The 20,140-nt window shown below is 43.8% G+C and overlaps 1 protein-coding gene across 4 annotated transcripts in view; it reads left to right on the top strand.

Annotated features, from left to right (window-relative positions):
- Positions 1 to 20,140, top strand: part of NKIRAS2 (NFKB inhibitor interacting Ras like 2) — a 338,421-nt gene that overhangs the window by 180,289 nt on the left and 137,992 nt on the right. For all 4 annotated transcript variants that reach the window (XM_044054747.1, XM_044054746.1, XM_044054744.1 and 1 more), the window contains one exon: positions 1,369 to 1,610. In XM_044054747.1, the coding sequence (XP_043910682.1) occupies positions 1,369 to 1,610 (242 nt within the window). The remainder of the gene's footprint in view (positions 1 to 1,368; positions 1,611 to 20,140) is intronic.

Here is a 20,140-nt window from a genome sequence, read left to right as displayed (position 1 = left end):
AGTTTATGCTCAGCATTTGACTGTCCTCTTAAGCTTCTAGAAATTGGTGGTTATGGTGATGGCAGTAGAAGATTCCCCTTTCCTCTAGCATAGAAAAACTGCTTATTTGCAGCATTAGCCTTTCCTTCCTGCTAGCCTTCTGAGGCTTGCATTGTTAAGTAAATTCTGATGTCTAGCACTAAGCAATAAAACGCTCATCTCAGTTAACAGGCTAAGAATATTTTTATTTAGTCTTATGTTTGGTGACCGTTATTGTGTTGTAATGTGGCTGTGTGAGTTTTTCTGTTATAATTTTGTTGCTGCTACAACTTATTTTGTATTGATGCTCTAATGCATTGAAAATTTTTGAAGTTTATAAATAGTGTCATTGTTTACTTTTCCTTTCTGTTTGATATCCCTTTTTTATTTCTAGTTGTTTCCATTTTATTTGAGTTTATGGGTCGCTTACAGTTTGCTTAACTCCTTAGTAGATTTACTTTCTTTTGAAGTACACAGTACTTGGATGTATGTGTTCCAGGTATGGCAGTTATTAGGAGGTAGTACTCTTAAGTCATCATGCTGCTTTATGTTTTTACTAATTTTCTTTATGTTTTTAATCATTTTCTTTACTTTTTCCAGTACCTGTCCCTGATGGTCTGTGGTGAGTAAGGGCCTGTCTTGGAGCCCGTAGACCTTTGTTAAACCCTCTTTATACAGCATAGTGTTTAGAACAGTGGTCTTCTGCCCTTGGTTGATTCCTGGTTTTCACTCGAGCCTTCTTCATGCAAGTGGAGCCCCTTTGTGGGGTCTGTGTTATTTCCTTGAAGAGGCGTTACATCGAACGCCTCTTCATCGATCCTAAAACTGTGAACTTTGAAAACACTGAACGTCCACATCAGTGATTTCTTTCCCTGGGAAAGAAATTGCTTGCCCTACAAATACCAACACATAATCACAGACATTACAAAGTGGGGGCTTCACTCCCCCACACCACCTAACATGGGGGGCTGTGCTCCCCACACCCAAACTGACTAGGATGGCCAAGCAATTTCTTTCCCAGGGAAATAAATCGCTGATGTGGCCGTTCGCTGTTTTCACAGTTCGCGATTCATGGGTCAATGAAGAGGCGTTCGATGGAATGCCTCTTCAAGGAAATAATATAGAACCCCCTTTGTGTCATGCATCCATGGCATGTTGCAGCTTACCCAGCTATTAATGAGAGCACTGGAAAAGTATTCTGCTGCACTCCAAAGTGATTTTAATTGGCCAATTCTGTTCCATTTCTCTGACTGTCCTTCTGGTTCCCTGCTGACTAGTTGCAATGGATTTTGTTTTCCAGTTACGTTATATTGTTATACATATTTAATTTGATTTCTTTTTATTTTAAAGGTTCAGAAATGATGGAGACACAAGAAGATATTTATCTGGGTTCAGTCGAAACAGACAGAGGTATACGGGAACAAGTGCGCTTTTATGACACTAAAGGCTTGCGGGATGGCTCTGAACTTCCAAAACACTGTTTCTCTTTCACTGATGGGTATGTGCTTGTGTATAGTGTTGACAGCAAGGAATCCTTCAAGCGAGTAGAGGCACTGAAGAAGGAAATTGACAGATCCAAAGACAAGAAAGAGGTTTGTTATGTTTTATTGTATATTTATTTTTTGGTCTGAAATTATTTAAGTTTACCAAAATGCTGGTCTGAAAAGATTTTATTCTAACCAAAACACTAAATATTGTCAGCGGCAATATGTCAGTGTGGCAGTAAGTTAAAAAAAAGTCTCTAAATATACGCTCTACTTTAAGATCAGCTGCTGCTCCCTTCTCAGCGAGAGAGAGTTACTGCACATTATATGAATCCTCGTGATGTCCTTCAAGGATGCATCTGCAGTCCTAACAAATGGGTTGTCCTGCCTCAGGCAGCCCTTCGGTCGGCCGGATTCCAAAGTTTGGGTCTGGCCTCGGCTGATGTCGCACTTCACCCGACGTCATAGCTGCAGTTCAGCGGGTATAAAGGCATGAGCCTACGCCATTTTCCCCAGTCTTTCTTGCCGCGTGGCGCCCGAAGCAGAAGCTGTTCGCAAGTGCCGGTCGGTCAGAACCAGAGATTGCTACTACCGAAGACTTCTAAAAAGCTAAGTACCCCGTTGGGGACTCTTTCTTGCCTCAGCAGATGTCAGAAAAAGTGAATAACTGTTTAACTTGTGGGAAACAAATACCTCATAAAGATTTCCACTCTTACTGCCTACCTTGTTTAGGCCCAGTCCACGACGTAGCAGCTTGTCTAGCCTGTGCTTCTTTCAACCGACGGACACTTAGACGTCGGTCGGAATTTGCAGAGGAGTTTTTCGGCTCCGCTTTTGCTTACAACATGCCGTCGGAGACTCCGACTTCACAATTAGCTAAAAAGCGCAAGGAAAAGGACCGACACTCGCGGTCCGCGGTTTCGGCCGAAACCACGGTTAAGTCAACCGCGAGTGTCTCGGTTTCGGCTGAAACCGAGTCCCCGGTTCTTCCTTCGGCCGAAAGCTTGCCTCCTACCGAGGCCTCATCCAGCATGGCTGAATCTGCTACTGAAGTTCCACCTGCTCTTACAGGTTCACAGGATTTATCTGATACTATCCCTTTAGATATATCTACTCCCGCACGTGGAGCTGCTAGGCCCCCTGCATCCATGTCAATTAAGGCTTTTGCCAGGGCTAAAGCAGCAAAATCAACCAAGACTGTGCCTGCTAAGACTCACTCTCACAGGCCTAGCTCTAGTACTCAAATGCTTAGTCTAGCAGAGGATCTCATTTCTTTGATCAGGTGATCCCAGCCTCACCCTGACAGGGCCTCTCACCCCCCTCCAGAGAAGAGGCCTAGAGCAGAGCCCCCTGAGCCAGTTTCTACAGATTACTCCTCTGATGATTCTGAAAATACAAACCCTCCAGAAGGCCCTTATTCTTCATATGAGGACTCTGATGCAGAAGACTCCATACCTTCTGCCTCTCCTCCTGAGGAATTTTCTTTTGGGGAAACCTTGCATGCTATGAGGGAACAATTTCAATGGCAGGGCCAGGATTTTTCAGACTCCAGGAAAAGGCTTAGGACCTTTTTGCATTTGCCACAGCATAGGCTTTTAGCCATTCCTCCAGTACTTACAGTTGTGGATGATGCATTTATTGATGCTTGTACTGCTCCTGATTCACTTCCTCCGGCCCCTGCTAAGCCCGACAGATACTACAGGGTTCCGGACACACATTATCACTTGTATAAGGCTCCTTTTGCAGATCCTGAAACTATTTCACAGGGCCCCAAGGCTGTAGCAGCTACCTCTGCCAAAAACCCCCTCCCCTCAGAAAGGGAATCTAGGGCCTTAGAGAGATGGGGTAAAAAAGTTTATACTTCTGCTACTCTTCGGCTAGGGCCTTAAACTGTCAATTCCACATGATTCAGTATCAGGAATTTATGTTAGATCAGTTAACTAAAAAACTGTCCTCGCCTGAACCTTTAGACCGAAAGTCTCTTCAGGAAATGGTACATAGCATTCAGCAGGTCAGTAATCATTCCTTAAAATGTGGCTATGATGCACTGGAGGCTTCCTTTAGATAAGCTATGACTGGTACAGTGATCAGAAGGCATGCATGGTTAAAAGAGCAGTCCTTACCAGACCATGTAAAATCAAAGCTCCTAGATGCTCCCATGGATAAACACAATTTGTTTGGCTCCCCTGCACAGCAAGTGCTGAAGAAGGTGGAAGAGAAAGCAAAATCAGTCCAGACAGTCAAGGATTTCTTACAGGTCCAGCCTCCAAGGTTTAGTAGGAACTGGCCTTCCAAGAATTGGTCCTTTCCAGACACCACCAGAGCACAGAGAGGCAGGAATAGGCGCCCAAGAGGCAGAGGTCAATCCAGAGGTGCCTACAGGGGACGTCAGTGGCAGCCTAACAATCAGCGAAGTACTGCCACAGATCCAGCCACTACCACTTCATCAGGACAATCACAGTGACTTGGCTCTGAAACCGCCAACCAGGGAACAACTAGAAGCACCCTTAGGCGGAAAGCTAGCCTTATTTTCAGTAAACTGGCATTACATTACAGGAGACAAATGGATTTTACAGACAATAGACAAAGGTTACAGGTTTCACTTCCATACTCTACCAAGGAAGAGAGGAATGCCAAACCTACCTCCAAATGAAAAGGCAAACGCTCTAGAACAAATAGACCACTTAATAAGGATGAGAGCTATAGAAAAGGTACCGTCTATGGAACAAGGGCAAGGATTTTACTCCAGACTTTTCCTGGTGCCAGGAAAGGAAAACCAATGGAGACCTATTCTCGACCTGTCCGCTCTGAACACATATCTCATTGTTCCAAAATTCAAGATGCTGACCCTACAGCAGCTTCTTCCCATGCTGGGCAAGGAGTCTTGGCTGGTAACTCTAGATCTCAAGGAGGCATACCTGCACGTCCCCATACGACCAAATTGCAGAAGATACCTCAGATTTCTTGCAGGATCAGAGCATTATCAATTCTCAGCATTGCCTTTTGGCTTATCTACTGCACCCAGAGTATTCACGAAATGCCTGGCATCAGTAATTGCTCATTGCAGGCTTCAGGGAATTCAAATTTACCCTTACCTGGACGACTGCCTGTTACAAGCGGACAACAAAAACAAATTAACAAAAGATTTGAAAAAGGTCATTCATCTACTGCAAGCCCTGGGATACACAGTCAATATAAAAAAGTCAAGGCTGATACCATCCCAAAGGATAACTTTCTTGGGTGCAGAACTGGACACATCAAATCAAATGGCATCCCTCACAGCAGAAAAGCAGAAGCACCTTCCACTCTATTTCATGGCATTAACAACACAGAACCAGCTTACAGCAAGGAAAGTCCTGCAAGCCCTGGGTTACATGGCATCCTGCATAATATTGATTCCACATGCCAGACTACATATGAGGAAGTTGCAATGGTACCTAAGGAATTTATGGTCTCAGCACAAGCACAGCCTAGAAACCCAAATTCCAATAATTCCATGCCTGAAGCAGGAATTCCGATGGTGGGCTCAGGCCTGTCAATTGAACAAAGGACTGCCCTTCCACAGCCCTCAACCAAGCCAGACTATCACCATGGACGCCTCAGACCTTGGTTGGGGGGCACACATGCTGGACAAGCGCATACAAGGCTTATGGACTCAAGACCAGCTGAACCTACACATAAATCAAAAAGAGATGCTGGCAGTAAAACTGGCAATTCAGGCATTCAGACCGTTTCTTCAACAGGGTCAATTGCTGATAAGGACGGACAACACCACAGTTATGTGGTATATCAACAAACAGGGAGGCACACATTCATATCCTCTATGCCGGATGGCAATGGACCTCTGGAATGTGGCCCTGAGCCTCAACATTCAGCTCCAGGCAATATTTGTGCCAGGAAAAGAAAATATACTAGCAGACATCTTAAGCAGAACTACCACGGATGCCCACGAATGGATGCTGCATCCAGACATCTTCAAATCCATTACAAGGGAATGGGGACTACCAGAAATAGACTTATTCGCATCCCCACACAACCACCAATTGAAAAAATTCTGCACAAGGACATACCACCCACTTGCTTGGAAGGTGGACTCCCTATCTTTCAGTTGGGAAAACCTGACAGCATATGCATTCCCACCTCTTCCTTTGATGCACAAGGTGCTATTGAAGATCAAAGAAGACCACCCAAGGATCATCCTGATAGCTCCAGACTGGCCGAGGCAGCATTGGTACCCATTACTGAGGAGTATGTCTCGGGGAACAAGCATGGCCTCTGCCCCTAGTTCCTTTACTGCTAACACAGAACAACTTCAAAACCCTGCATCCAAACTTGAAAACGCTGCAGCTAGCTGCTTGGAACATTGCATAAGACAAAATAACCCAGATTTATCTCAAAGGGTTAAAGACATTATCTTGGAGGCTCGCAGACCCTCAACAAGGAAAACTTATTCAGCAAAATGGAAAAGATATCTCATTTGGAGTGCAGCAAAAGAAGAAAATGTGTCACTGGTAAACATAGCTAACATCCTGGAATACTTAGCAGAGCTTTTCCACAATGGCCTGTCCTATTCTTCCATTAAGATTCATGCGTCAGCTATTTCAGCAGAATACAACATGGACCCTCCAGTCTTCTCTCATCCTCTACTCAGACAGTTTCTGAGAGGAATTAAAAATGTAAAGCCACCAAGGAAGCCACCATTGCCTACATGGGACTTGAACTTTGTGCTAGAAAAGTTGACACTCCCATTTGAACCAGCAGCAACAGCAGAATTACAGTACTTATCATGGAAAACTGCTTTCCTGCTTGCAATCACTTCAGCAAGAAGGGTTTCTGAATTACAGGCATTAATGGCAGTACAGCCCTTCCTTATCTTCCATCAAGATAGTGTCCATGAGAACTAATCCTACTTTTATGCCAAAGGTGGTCTCCAGGGTATCTTTAAACCAAGCTATCCACCTACCTACATTCTTCCCCAACCCACAGAACAGGGGAGAAAGACTACTACATACCTTGGATGTGCATAGGCAATTGCGCTACTACCTGGACAGAACCAAGAACAATAGAAAAACTAACCAGCTTCTGGTAGCATATGCAACAGGAATGGAAGGAAAAGCAATTTCAAAACAGACAATCTCAAAATGGATAGGAAATTGCATTAGATTTTGTTACTCTTATCATGGAAAGACAACTCCAGAAAACATCAGACCTCACTCCACAAGGGCTACAGCCACTACTACAGCTTTCTTATGAGGAGTGGCTACCAAAGACATTTTAGAGGCTGCTACTTGGAGCTCCGTGCATACATTTGCCAAGCATTATAATCTACCCTTATACTCCAGATCCCGAGCAGGTTTTGCCACTGCTGTTTTGCAAGGGATCTTAACTACACCATAATCTTATTAGTACCTCCTCCCCCAGTTTGGCTATGGTATTCTACCCATTTGTTAGGACTGCAGATGCATCCTTGAAGGACATAGTACAGTTTTGTACCTACCATAAATGTAGATGTCCGAGAGGTATGCATCTGCAGTCAGGATTACCCACCCTCCTTCCCCTCTGTGGTACTCTTAGGGTATTTGCCCATCTTGTAGCTAGCTGGGGGAATCTATTATGGTGTATTTGTTTGTATATATGTATATACATGTTTATTTCTATTTGCTCTCTGTTATTTGGAAACATTTGCATTTATCCAAATTTAGCCTTCCTAGAGGGCACCTGGCATCTGGGGCAAGAAACACTGAGGAAAATGGCGTCGGCTCATGCCTTTATACCCGCTGAACTGCAGCTATGACGTCGGGTGAAGTGCGACATCAGCCGAGGCCAGACCCAGACTTTGGAATCCGGCCGACCGAAGGGCTGCCTGAGGCAGGACAACCCATTTGTTAGGACTGCAGATGCATACCTCTCGGACATCTACATTTATGGTAGGTACAAAACTGTACTTTATAGTCTCTCGTCTTAATACCTTTTCAGTTTCTTATGGCTTCTTCTGACTGAATTGTGTTTGGGTAAATCAGTGGAAGAAACTAATAAAATAGCTCCACCAGCGGTGTAACCTGCTGACAAGTCTGCTTTAGAAGTCAACAAAAATGTACTATCATTAAAAATATCTAAATACCAGTTAATAAGCATAAATAGAAATAAAAATATTACTGTCTTTCACAAATTGTTTTACATGGCCTTTTCAGGCAGATTTAAAACACTCAATTAGGGTCTTACAGAAATGTAATCACTTAAATAAAGGTGAAAAAATGTTAAATTGTCCTAAAGCCTGTTACTGTTGACCATCCCATGTAACCATGATGGTGAAACAACCACTGTGAAAGTGTTTAATTGTTTCTCTTCTGTCATTGACTGTAATAATCATTTTCTGTCATTGACTGTAATAATCATGTAAGTTTAAATGTGTTTTAAATCTAGATTGCAACTGCAGTGTTTAAATGTGACTGGAGGATGTGTGAAACCATTTATCTAAAAGCAGTCAATATGTGTTTTTGTTTGTTGATCCATGTTTTTATTTTACCTATTACTTTTAATGACTGTGTATTTTCCATTGCTTCTGTTGAAGTAGTGTTTTGTTAGTAGTCTGCACTGTTGTTGAATGTTAATGTTCAACATTTAGATCACATAGATCACTGTTGCAGTAGCCTAAGTTGCCACCGGTCAGCTTTCAAAGTTTTAGGGTACGTTCCTCATGCTGCAACTGTTAGGAGCTTGAGAGGAATGACATGTAAAGACAGAGTGCCAGTTTCTTCAGAGCCTTTTTGCCACAGGTGAGCACTCGTTTGACAGGCCAAATGGAGCTGTCTCTGCTAGCAATCCTTCTGGGCTGGGAAGGTAAATTCTCTTTTGGAAAAAACCTTCAGCTAAAATATTTTCTGAGGAAAACTTGTGTTTTCTTGACTAAACTGTGGTGTTTGTTAGGAAACTCTGTTTTTGGGACAGTCATTGCATTTCTAATGGATTTTGACTGTAAATGCTTATGTGAACTTTTGAGTAAAGAAATAAATCTTTTTTTTTTTTTTGACAGAATTTTCCTACAGGTTTGTATATTTGGGGAAGGATATTGTGTGTGTAGAGGACTGTCAATTGTTCTCTTATGTCATTACCACAAGTTCTGTACACTTTGCAGACTTGTGCAGGCTCCTGTATCGGTCTTTAAGGTCCCATTTTCAGCTAATCTGTGGAATCAGCATTTACCTTCCCATGTTACAAGAAAAATAAAACTGTTAAAGAGTCTTTGGACATCATGTCTGCTCCTGTTCTGCCTCAGGCACAGATAAGTGGCTCTGCTGTGGCTGCTTTTCCTTTCTTAGACTGGTCATCTTTTTCCCCTGGTCCCCCTGCTGTTGTACCTACAGCCACCATGAACTGGGGAATAGCCACATCCTCAGAATGTGTAAGGATATCCTTGGAGGGCAAAGGAGAACCGCTCTTGTCAGCCATTACACCATCTGTGGGTTGGGTCATTTTCAGGAAGTTTTCCAGGAAAGATGAACGTAGTAAGAAAATGTTGCCTTCTCCTGTTTCTGTTTTCATGGATGTGGAGGATTTGCATGGATTTGCTAAGGAGTTCATTACTGCTTTTTCCATGCCAAATACTTCAGGTGCAAAATAGAAAGAGTTCCCTCTCCTTCTGACTTGGATTTTCAGTAATTAGAGCAGACATTACAGGGGTGGTTGTATTTCAGGCATGGGTTCTTACTCTAAATAGTTTGACTCTAAGAAAGATATGGTTTCAGATTTCCCTCTTGAAGATTTATCTTTTTCTGAAATTTAATCTAAGATGAAAGAGGCTTTTCATTGACAGCAGAATGAAATTCCTATTGCACAGAAATGTGTTTTGATTTTGTTATAGGTGGGTAAGGCTACATCTGCAGCTATTCCTCCGGTTGTCCTTGCTTTAGTGAAGGTTTTTCCTCAGTTGTATGCCTAGTAGTCAACCTCCTACATTCAGGAAGTCTGATTAGTTATACAGGGTACCTTTAACTCATAAATATTTGATCTGATGTTGTCATTTTCATTCATTCCTCAAAGAATGGGTGTCAGATCCCACTCATTTGTTTTTTTTTAGATTCTTGGATCCGACTCTCGAGCTCCTCCCTTTACCCGTAATGCCCCTTACTAAACATTACTTCAGATCTTGTTTGTAGCTCTAACAATTCAGTCGGGATTGCATTCTCTTGAGCTCTGGGCTGTCTTTGATAGGTTTTGTGAGTAAAACAAATAGAATTTCTCTCCTTTTTCTTTTCAGTAAATCACTTCTTTAGATAACCCTTCCTGTCTTTTCTATTTATTTTTCTTTACCTTTTTTAAGATATTTCTTTGTCCTTCCAGTCAGTGATTGTAGTATTCTTAACCTTTGGGATTCCCTGCCTTGGCAGCCTGATGTCCAGCCAGTATATAGAAGCCTACTGTTGCTTTAAGACACATCGTACATCACACGTATGCTCCTCGCATAACTTAAGGCATAAAGGTGACATCCAGGCACACCATCCTCAAAACTTTGCTGTCAGCCTGAATGCCTCTCTCGATCGTTGTTCTGAACACCTGCATGCTGGTAGCCAGTCCGAATGCCTGTCGATCATTGGTCCAAATGCCTACATCCTGTTTGCTGATCTCCAAGCCATTGCAGATAAGTGCTCCATTGGGGTTTTGTTTTTTCTTAACTTTCGGTTGCTTCTGCAGGTTAATGTCATCCAGGAAGGGTAAATGCTAGTGCAGGAAACAGATTGCCCATAAAGTCTGCCATAAACAGTATTTATTTTGCCTAGGTGCCTCTCATGTCCATAGGTCTTGCTTCATTTGCCAGGGTTTTGTATCAAAGACTCTGTGTAGCAGGCTGTCCTCCCTAGCATTGTAGTTAGAGAATCCGTGACTCGTGTGTCTCGCTAAGTATACTATGGAAGCAAGTTCCTACCCTGAGGGCCAGCCTTTAGGAAAGAAGAGTGTTAAGAAACGAAAACTGAAATCTTCCACTGTCCAGCCACTGCCGGACGTTTCTGCCGAGGTCATTGAGAACCCAGAGGTTCATCTGGTTTTGTTGCTGGATTCCTCAGCCATGACCGGGTTTGTGGCTGGTATGGATCTGTCTTTCAGCATGTCCATTGAAGCTTTGCAGACATCCATTTTGGATGGCCAGGGGGTGCCACTGTTGTTTTATTTCTGAGGGGTCTAGGGGTGTTCCTCAGATTTAGTTAGTGAAGCCATCCCAACTATGGTTATTGAAAGCTGTCCTTGGTCAGAAACTTCCAAGTTTTACAGGGCAGACTTAAAATGAAATAAAAAAACTTAACATGTCTTGCCTGCTCCTAGGGATCCACAGAGTGAGTGGTAGGCCTTCACTCAGGGTTTGCTTAATACTTGGATTGCGTTAAAACCTCCTCGGGGGGGGTTCTGTTCCAACTCCCCCTTGGTCCTGTATTCCCCTTAAAAGGCCCAGGGAACAGGATTCCTCTGAGGAGGAAATGGATTCTGATGAGGAAATTCTTTCTCTTTTGGACTGTAAGACAGAGGAAGAAGAATCTAACAGTCCTGATACTCCCATTGAAGAAATTTATTTTGGGGAACAAATGTCTAGGATGATGGAATTGTTTTAAATGGGATTGTGCTCAGGTCTCTGAAATCCATAAGAGTTATTATGAGTTGCTGCAGGTGGAATCTCCAAAAATATCTGCTATACCTCCTGTTTTGGCTACTTTGTTGGCTGCATTTTCCAGTGCCTCTAAAGCTCCTGATTCTCTGCCCACTGCTCCCATGAAAACTGATAGGTTTTATAGGATGCCTGAGGACTGTAACTCTTTGTACAAATGTCCTGCTGCTGACCCCTCAGTGGTGTCTGTAGCCTCTGACAAGCCCTCTCATTTGCTTCCTTCACCCAAGTTGCTGCCTTCTGATAAAGATAGAACCATGGAAAGGGTAGGTAAGAAGGTTTACACCCTTTGCTACCTTGGCTTTTAGGGCTGTTAATTATCAGACCCATATGTCCAGGTATGTGTTGGCTTTCCTTTCTCAGGCTTGTCAAGTTATTTCTGATCTCCCAGACTCTGAGGGTAAAACTTATGCTCTTTCACTGTCAGGGACTTCCTCTCAGTTGGCTCATCATTCCATCAAGTATAGTTATGATGCAGCAGATGTCACTTCTAGTTCTGCTGCTTTTGGTTCAGTGATGAGATGTTCTTGGCTTCGACTTTGACCATTGCTTGATAATATTAAGTTGATAGATGACCCTCTTGATAATAAACTCTTGTTTGGGGAAACTGCTGCTGGGTTGTTTTAAGTTCCTTCAGGATAAGGGGAAGGCCTTACAGGAACTCAAACATGTGTTTGTCTCTCCTGTTCCTAAATTTCAAAGAAACTACCTCAGTAAGCCTGCCTTTGTTCACGGCAGTCTCACCCTCCTACCAAGGGCAAAAAGAGTGGCAAACTGGCTCCTTCTGCTAAGGCTACTCAGACTTCAGATACTCAGACATCTTCCTTTCCAGATAAACCAGGTGATGTCTGACTATCCATCTCTTCCTGGCCATGTTTCCCTTTCTCTTCACCTTTTCTCTCTCTATCTCTCTGTCTCTCTCTCTCTCTCTCTCTCTCTCTCTCTCTTCCTGTTTGGCTTCAGATTACTCAGGATTCTTGGGTTCTGTCCATTATTCACCAGGGGTATTTCATGGTGTGGAAATCCCATCCCCCTTTTATGGGCATTCCTCAGCCTCCTGGAGAACAACTCCCTTTTTTTCCCAGAGATAATGTGATACCTTTTGACTCTGGGTACTATTCATGAGGTGCCTGTGTCCCATAGTGGGAGGGGTTTTACTCGAGAATGTTTCTAGTTTCCAGAAATGAGGGTACTTTGAGACCAGTTCAAGATCTCTCTCATCTAAACACTTTTCTGAAGGTACCCACTTTTCAAATTTTGCCCCTTCAGACTCTGTTTTCCTCTTTTTTGCTTCCTTGGGCCTATATGGTGTCTGTGGATCTCAAGGATGCTTATCTCTATATTCAGATCCATCCCCTTTTCAGGAAGTTTTTGCATTTCTCTGTTGCTTCCTGGCATTTTCAGTTCTCTGCTTTGCCCTTTGGCTTTTCTGCTGCCCCAAGGGTATTCACCAAATGCCTCACCCCTTTGATTGCTTTTTGCAGGCTACAGGGGGATCCAAGTATTTCCTTACTTGGATGATCTGCTGTTTCAGGCCTTGTCTGCAGAAATTCTTTTGCAAAATCTTCATTTTGCCATTTCCTGTCATCAGAGCTTGGTGTTCACAATAAACTTTAAAAAGTCTTCTCTGACTCCTTCTCAGGATCATGTTTTTCTAGGTTGCAGGATTCAGACGGTGGCTATGCTGACATCCCTGCCTCTTCTCAAGGCCATAACGCTCATCTCCTACTTTCAAACTCTCCTTCCTGTGGCCTCCATTACAACCAGGGAGTTTCTGAGAGCTCTGGGATTTATGCCATCTACCATCCTTATGCTCCTTCTGGCCAAACTCCACATGAGAAAGTTTCATTGGCTCCTGAAGACAGTTAGGCTTCAGTATGCACATCCTCTAGACTTTGTAGTTCCTCTTCTTCCTTGTCTCAAGAAGGAACTTCTCTGGTGGATTCAGCAGTTGTCTCTAAATCCAGGGCTCCCTTTTCATCTCCCTTTTCCCTCTCAGGAACTGTTCACAGATGCTTCAGATGTGGGACTGGGAGCAACTTTCGACTCCCTAAAGATACAGGGGGTGTGGTTTTCTCTTCAACAGGAGCACATCAATATCAAACAGATGAGAGCACTTCTGCTGGGTCTTCAGACTTTTCAACCTCTTTTCTCCCCAGGACCGCTCAAGGTATTTACAAGACAGTACCACAGTGATGTGGTGTATAAACAAACGGGGTGGGGCAAGATCTTGCCTTCTTTGCCAGTTAGCACTCCTGGGATGGGATCTTGGTATCAAGTTACTCTTCAAGCAGTTTACATTCACTCAGGTCAAAGCATTGTTAACTCAATCCCATGAATAGATGCTTCACAGGGCTGTGCTTCTGGACATTATCCACCAGTGGTGTACTCCTCAAGTAGATCTGTTGCCTCCTCCCTGAACAGACATCTTCTATTTTGTGCCAGAGTCCCAGGTCCTCGGGTGTGGACGCCCTTTCATTTTCTTGGAAGGGGATATTTCTTTATGCATTCCCTCCCCTTCCTGCCATTCCAAAAGTCCTGTTCAAAATTCAACAGGGTGCTTCTAAAATCTTATTGGTGACAGTTTTGTCTGAGATAGCATTTGTTCCCTTTTCTTCTGCATTTAGCCAAGGGCAGTCATTACACTTTACCTCACAGTGTGGACCTACTCACAAGACAAAGGAACTCTCATCCATCCTCACCTGGGTACTCTTTAGCCGACACTGGGGGTGATAAGATTTTCATTCCACATAGACACCTTTTTTCAGAGGACGCGCTTAAAGTCCTACAGGAGGCCAAGAAACCCAATACTAGGAAATCCTACTTATCCAAATGGAAGAGGTTTTCTGTTTGGTGTCTCTCTCGTAACCTGGATCCACTTACTGTAGACGTTCCTTTGGTTCTTTCTTATTTGTGTGAATTGTTCAATGCTGGTTTGGCATATTCTTCTGTTAAGGCCCACTTATCAGCTATCTATGCTTGCCTGCCTTTATCTTCTAGATTTGAAGCTAAACAATTCTTTAAAGGTGTCATTCATATTAGGCCTCTCAGGAAGTCTGTCCCTCCTCCCTGGGATCTTAATTTTGTTTTGGAGAAGTTGACTCAGGCTCCTTTTGAACCTGCTGCTTCAGCTTCCTTGCAACATTGCTCTTGGAAGAGTGCTCATTTGTTGGCCCTTACTTCTGCCTGATGGGTGTCTGAGCTACAAGACCTTATGACTAGTTCTCCTTTTTTGATGTTTCATAAGGACAGGGTGTCCTTGCATACTAATCATTCTTTTATGCCCAAGGTGGTTAAAGACTTTTCACTTAATCAGTCTATTCATTTGCCTGCTTTTTCCCCCTCTCCGCAATCTGCTAATGAGAGGGTGCTGCATATTTTGGATGTGCATAGACAACTCAGATTTTATTTGGATAAGAGTAAGTCTATTAGAAGATCTGATCATTTGTTTGTTTCCTTTCATCCTAGGTCCCTAGGTTTGGGTGTATTTAAGCAAACTATTTCTTGGATCTCTAAGGCTGTTTCGTTTTGTTGTACTTTTCATGGTAAGAGCCTTCCTTCTTCTGTAAAGGCTCATTCTACTAGAGCTGTGGCTTTTTCTGGTGCCTTTTTCAAGGGATTAGATACTAACTCTGTTCTTGAAGCAGCTACCGGAACTTCTGTGTATACTTTTACCAGGCACTACAAGTTGGATGGAATCTCCAGCATTGGAGCTGGTTTTGCTAGGGCCATCCTTCATGGCTTTCTAGAGGGCTCTGCTGGTCCTTCCTCCTCCAAGTTTCTTCTTGAGCTTTGGCCTGCTCTCAAAGGTTAAGAATACTGCAACCAGTGAATGGAAGGACATAATACATTTATGTAAAATCTTATCCCCAACAGTAGATGTTCTTTCCTTCACTGTTGCAGTATTCCCTCCCTCCCTCCTCCCCCTGGTCCATTTCTCTTCTGGATGTACTGGTTACCTCTTGGTTTTCTTTGGACTAACATTCCTGCTGGGGCTATCCATTCTGCGAAAGATAATGTCCGGACTTCACCTTTATGCCCTATGCTATGTGAGGAGCATACATGTGATGTATGGCGTACATTAAAGCAACAGTAGGCTTTTGTATACTGGCCAGATGTAGGACTTCTGAGGCAGAGAATCTCAAAGGTTACGAATACTGCAACAGTGAAGGAAAGGGCATGTACTGTTATGGTAAGATTTTATACAACTGTACTTGATCATTATTGATCAATTTTCTGTTTAAAAAAAAAAATATATATATATAAAGATATTAGAATCTGGTTTATTGTTTGTTGTTGGTATGGCTGAAAAACCTACTGAATTTAAAAAGTGCACTTCTGTGGGTATAAGATGTGCACTTTTGCAGCGGTTAGCGTTGTCACCTCACAACAAGAGGTTCTCTTGTTCGATTCTCAGCTGGAGCGCCTTCTGTGTTGGAGTCTGCATGTCCTCCCCATGGTCAAGTGATGTTTAAAGACATGCAGGTAGGTGCGTGCATGAATGGGTGTGCCTTCTTTGAAGGTTGGGCATTGGGCTGGCAACTCGGCACTGTAAAATCCACTGCCAGTTATTAGCAAACCGGAGTTCCACTATGGCGACCCCTAACCGGGAAAAGCCGAAAGACTAAGACTTCTGTGGGCATAAGATACCTAATTCTAATGCCCACAGGGAGTGAGTTTATTGTTTAGGTTCTTCCCATTTAGAAATGTCTTTTGTGAAATCTGTGCTGGATTAAACTCGAGGGCTATCAGTGACGGACATAATAAGCTGGCCCAGAAGGGCCTTTTGCATGCTTCTTCTTCCACATCTTCTACTTCAGGGGCTCAAACCCCCTCCAAAAGCAGAAATCTTTGGAGCCCAGGCAGCATAGGAAGCACTCTCCTGCATGGTCTCTGAGATCCACTCCAATCTCAGAGCCACCTCCAAAAGTTAAAACATGTCTGATCTGACACCCTCAGACCTAATGATCATAGTCTTTAAATCTCTTCAGATCCAGAGTCCCCATTTTTCTCCAGAGCCGGTGTCTCCTAGGCTCAGATTTCCCTTTTTACAGGAGATTCTTAAAAGGTTGTCTTGTCTTCCCTGTACCTCTTCTTGGATCAGGTCCTCCTGAAGTCTTTTTCAGGCAGATATGGACAGGATGATGAGGAAATTCCTTAGAGCACAGATCCAGATGGGGTTTTTACAGTCACCATCATCCATCGGATCCATGAGCCTTCAGCCACCTTCACACTGGATTGTGACTCCTCCTTCTCCGGTCTGATCTGTAGTTTCGGAGCCATCAGATCTGAGAGCACCGAGAGTCAGTGTGATCAGAAGATACCACCTTCTTCTTCCACTCTGAGTGTTTCCCTGATCTGTTTGTCGCTGATCCTCATTGAGCAGGATGACTCTTGGAGCTGAAGTGTTGGCATTGGGTCCAGGGGGATGACTTTGAATCCAAGGTTTTCGGACCCGTCACTTCTCATTGGAGCCTCTGCACATCTGAGAGGAGGTGGAGAATCAGCTGTAAGAACTTCAGCTTCGATGAGGTTGGTTTCTACTTTTCCTGGTCACTCTGTCTTCGAGGTAGTGGAGAGGGCTTTTTCCCATCTGACTGCTTCTTCGACTATCGCATCCTCAGCTCCTGTCCCCATTCCTCCATTGAATTTAGCTCTAAGCCTCGTCACCCTACTCCACAGGGACAGCCAGTAAGAGCTTTCAAGCCGTTTGTATTCAGGAACTTCCTGTTTCTTCAGATACCTCTCCAGAGCATCCCAGTGAAGAAGTTCCTTGGAAGAGACTGTGTAAGAGGAGACACTTAGATTTTCCTCAGGAATATTTGACTGAAGACACTGATTTTGGTGAGGGGGAAGTGTCCCCAAGGTCACTACCAGTGGATGTCTCCTGTGGAGACCTTTTAGAGATCTTGCACCAGAAATGTGGTTGGTCCTCCCAAAGCCCATCCTAAGATCTAAAATCTAAAATAAAAAAATAAGATCTTTGCTAAAAGGGTATAGCAAAATTAATTTAAAATGGGTGTCGAAAGCCAAACACACTCTGGCTAGGCTTATAAATGCCCTAGGGCAGATAGCCTAGTATGAACCTATAAGAGGAATCTTTTTTCCTAGAAGCCTTCAGGTATGGCCCATCTTCATCTTGGGTTACCCTCCACCCCTGGCAGTTGACCTTGTAGACCTAGTCTCCTGCCAGGCTTGGAAAGAACCAGTCACTGTATAACCTATCCCCTGTTGACCAGACATGATCCTTGGAGCGCCTAAAGACAGGCAGTTGTGGAGTAAGGGAATCCCTGTAGATGCTATGGTTGTTGTGGCAGCCACCAGAAAGGAACTAGCCAAGCAGAGTTCCACCATCCATCCTCCTAATAGATACTCTAGGGTGTTGGACAGATATGGAAAGCCCTTTTATGCTTCAATGACTTTTGCTTTGCAGTTGCTTAACTACCTGGCACACTTTACTAGGTTACAGAGGGACTTGATAAAGGTGCTCTCTCAGTCTACCCCGGGGTCCATGTCAGCAGAGAAAGAGGAAACTTATTCCTCGTAAGGTTAATTTCTCATGCAGCTGAAGGTTCCTCATGGGGTGCTGGTTCAGGCATAGCCATTAGGAGGAATGCCTGGATGAGAGTGTGTGATTTTGTGGAGCCCTTTAAATCGTCATTCATCAGTGTTCTCTTTGATGGATTTTCCCTGTTTGGGCCCACAGTTAAAGATGCACTTTCCCACAGTGAGCAATATGGAAAGACCTTGTCTGCTGCTGGGATCTGTTTTTCTACCCCACAGAGATCTTTTTCCAGGAATAAATGTAGTGGTAAGAAAATGTGGTTTTGAAAGTGTCAAGGACCTTTTAAGACTTAGGTGGGGATTTTTCTCCCAGAGGCAGAGGGGGAAATAACAATGGAAGACACCATCCATGACGCAGAACCAGCAGTCCTAAAACTCTTTCTCAGACAGGCCCTTTCAGTGCTCCTGAAAAGTTGCCCAACTGTTCTTCTCTGGAGGAAGTCGGAAGACGCTTATCCTTACACATAAATGCCTGGACAGCCATCACAAAAGATTCTTGGATGTAAAGGATCATATCCAGAGGCTATTTAATCCTCCTTCAAAAAAGAGAGATCTCCCCGATGTTCCCTCCAGTCAGAGGAAGTTGGTAGCTCTAGAAATTTAAAAGCTGCTACAAAAGAAGAGTCCTCCAAAAGGTCCCAACAGACCAATCAGGATTCAGAATTTTCTCAAGGTTCTTTTTAGCGGCAAAGAAAACAGGGACCTGAGACCTCTTCTGCATCTCAGTCATCTGAATCAGTTTATGAAGAACTCCAAGTTCTGGGTGGTCACATTTCAGTCCATTCTGCCTCTTCTACAGGAGGACAGCTGGATGTGCTCTATAGATCTTCAAGATGCATACTGTCACATCAAAATAGAGGTGCTCTTGAAGATGTCTGTGCTTTTGGCTGTGGGACAGTCATTACCAGTTCAGATCCCTGCCCTTTGGTCTCACCACAGCCACCCAGGGTGTTTTTCAAATGCATGGCAGCAGTGGTAGCTCATCCCAGACTGCACAGATTTAGTGTTTTTCTTTATTTAGATGACTGGCAACTTTCCACACCAACCAAGCATCTCCTAGAGAAGGCCAGGGATTACTTACTCCAGTTGTGTCCATTCCTAAGGATCACAGTCAATCTTTCCAAATTCCATTTATTTATTTAGTTTTATTTATTTATCATTTGTTGACCGGGAAAGTCTGACTAGGTTCCACAGAGCCTGTTTTCAGCGGAGGCCCGGGGAGAAATGCTCCAGATGCATGTCTTTGGAATGTGGGAGGAAACCGGAGTACCCTGAGGAAACCCACGCGAACACAGGGAGAACATGCAAACTCCACACAGAAGGCACCCCAGCCGAGAATCGAACTGGAGAACCTCTTGCTGTGAGGCGACAACGTTAACCGCTGCACCACTGTGCCGCCCAACATCCGCCGTCCATCTTCAACAAGTTCAAGTCTTGGGAGTTTATAGAAGCCCACCTGAGCACTGTCAGTTAGTTCGCATTTTTACCTCAAAGTAGAGTTCATACCCTAAGATTGCATGTCAGACAGATACTAGATCATCCCTCTCCTCCAGCAAGATTGATTCTTCAAATCTGAGATTCAATGACTGCAGCAATCACCTTGTTACCTACAACTCACCTTCACATGAAAGTTCTTCAGTGGACCCTGACAGTATAGTAGGCAATGCTTCGGCACCCTTTGAAACAACCTGTAAAACTTTTGTGAGCCTGCAAAGACTCCCTACTTTGGTGGATGCAGTCTAATGAGGTTTGTCAGGGACGTCCCTTTATCCTTTCTCCCATGAAGGCCACATTGACCACAGACACCTCCCAGTTGTGGTGGGAGGAGGGCATTTCTTGGGATGGGCATGGGCCCCAGAAGAGACCAATTTGCGTATCAGTGTTTTAGAGATGAGCGGTCCTATTAGTGTTGCAGACCTTTCAGAACTCTCTCTCCCTCTAGGAACAAATGCTATCTAGACAGACAAATATATTGGTGGTTTGGTACATCATCAAACAAGGGGGATCCAGAAATTACCCTCTTTACAGAGAAGCAGTGAGAGTCTGGCAATTTAATGATGTCTTCTAACTGCTTTCTTGTAGCAATGCACATACTGTGGAAATCCAGCGTTTTAGCAGATGAGCTCAGCAGGACTATCCTCAGGGACTATCCTCATGCCACACAAGTGGTTTCTCAGTTTTGCAGTAACAGAAATGATTTTTTGTCAGTGGGGTCAACTTTGCTGTGACCTTTTTACCTTTCCATTCAGCAACAAGTGCAGCAGGTTCTTCACCTCAATTCCCCCTCAGGGGGAGTCTGAGAGATGCTCTAGTCCATGCTTGGCCCTCTGGTCTCGTGTATGGTTATTCTTCCCTCCCTGTAATACCCAAATTTCTCCAGAAAGCATAACTGTTGAAGAGCAAGGTAATCCTCATTGCC

Source organism: Protopterus annectens, chromosome 13.part0, assembly GCF_019279795.1.
Source record: "Protopterus annectens isolate FY-2018-M chromosome 13.part0, PAN1.0, whole genome shotgun sequence".
NCBI classification, from domain to species: Eukaryota; Metazoa; Chordata; order Ceratodontiformes; family Protopteridae; genus Protopterus; species Protopterus annectens.
The sequence above is the reverse complement of the archived record's forward strand: the minus strand, read 5'-3'. Positions and strand labels throughout refer to the sequence as shown.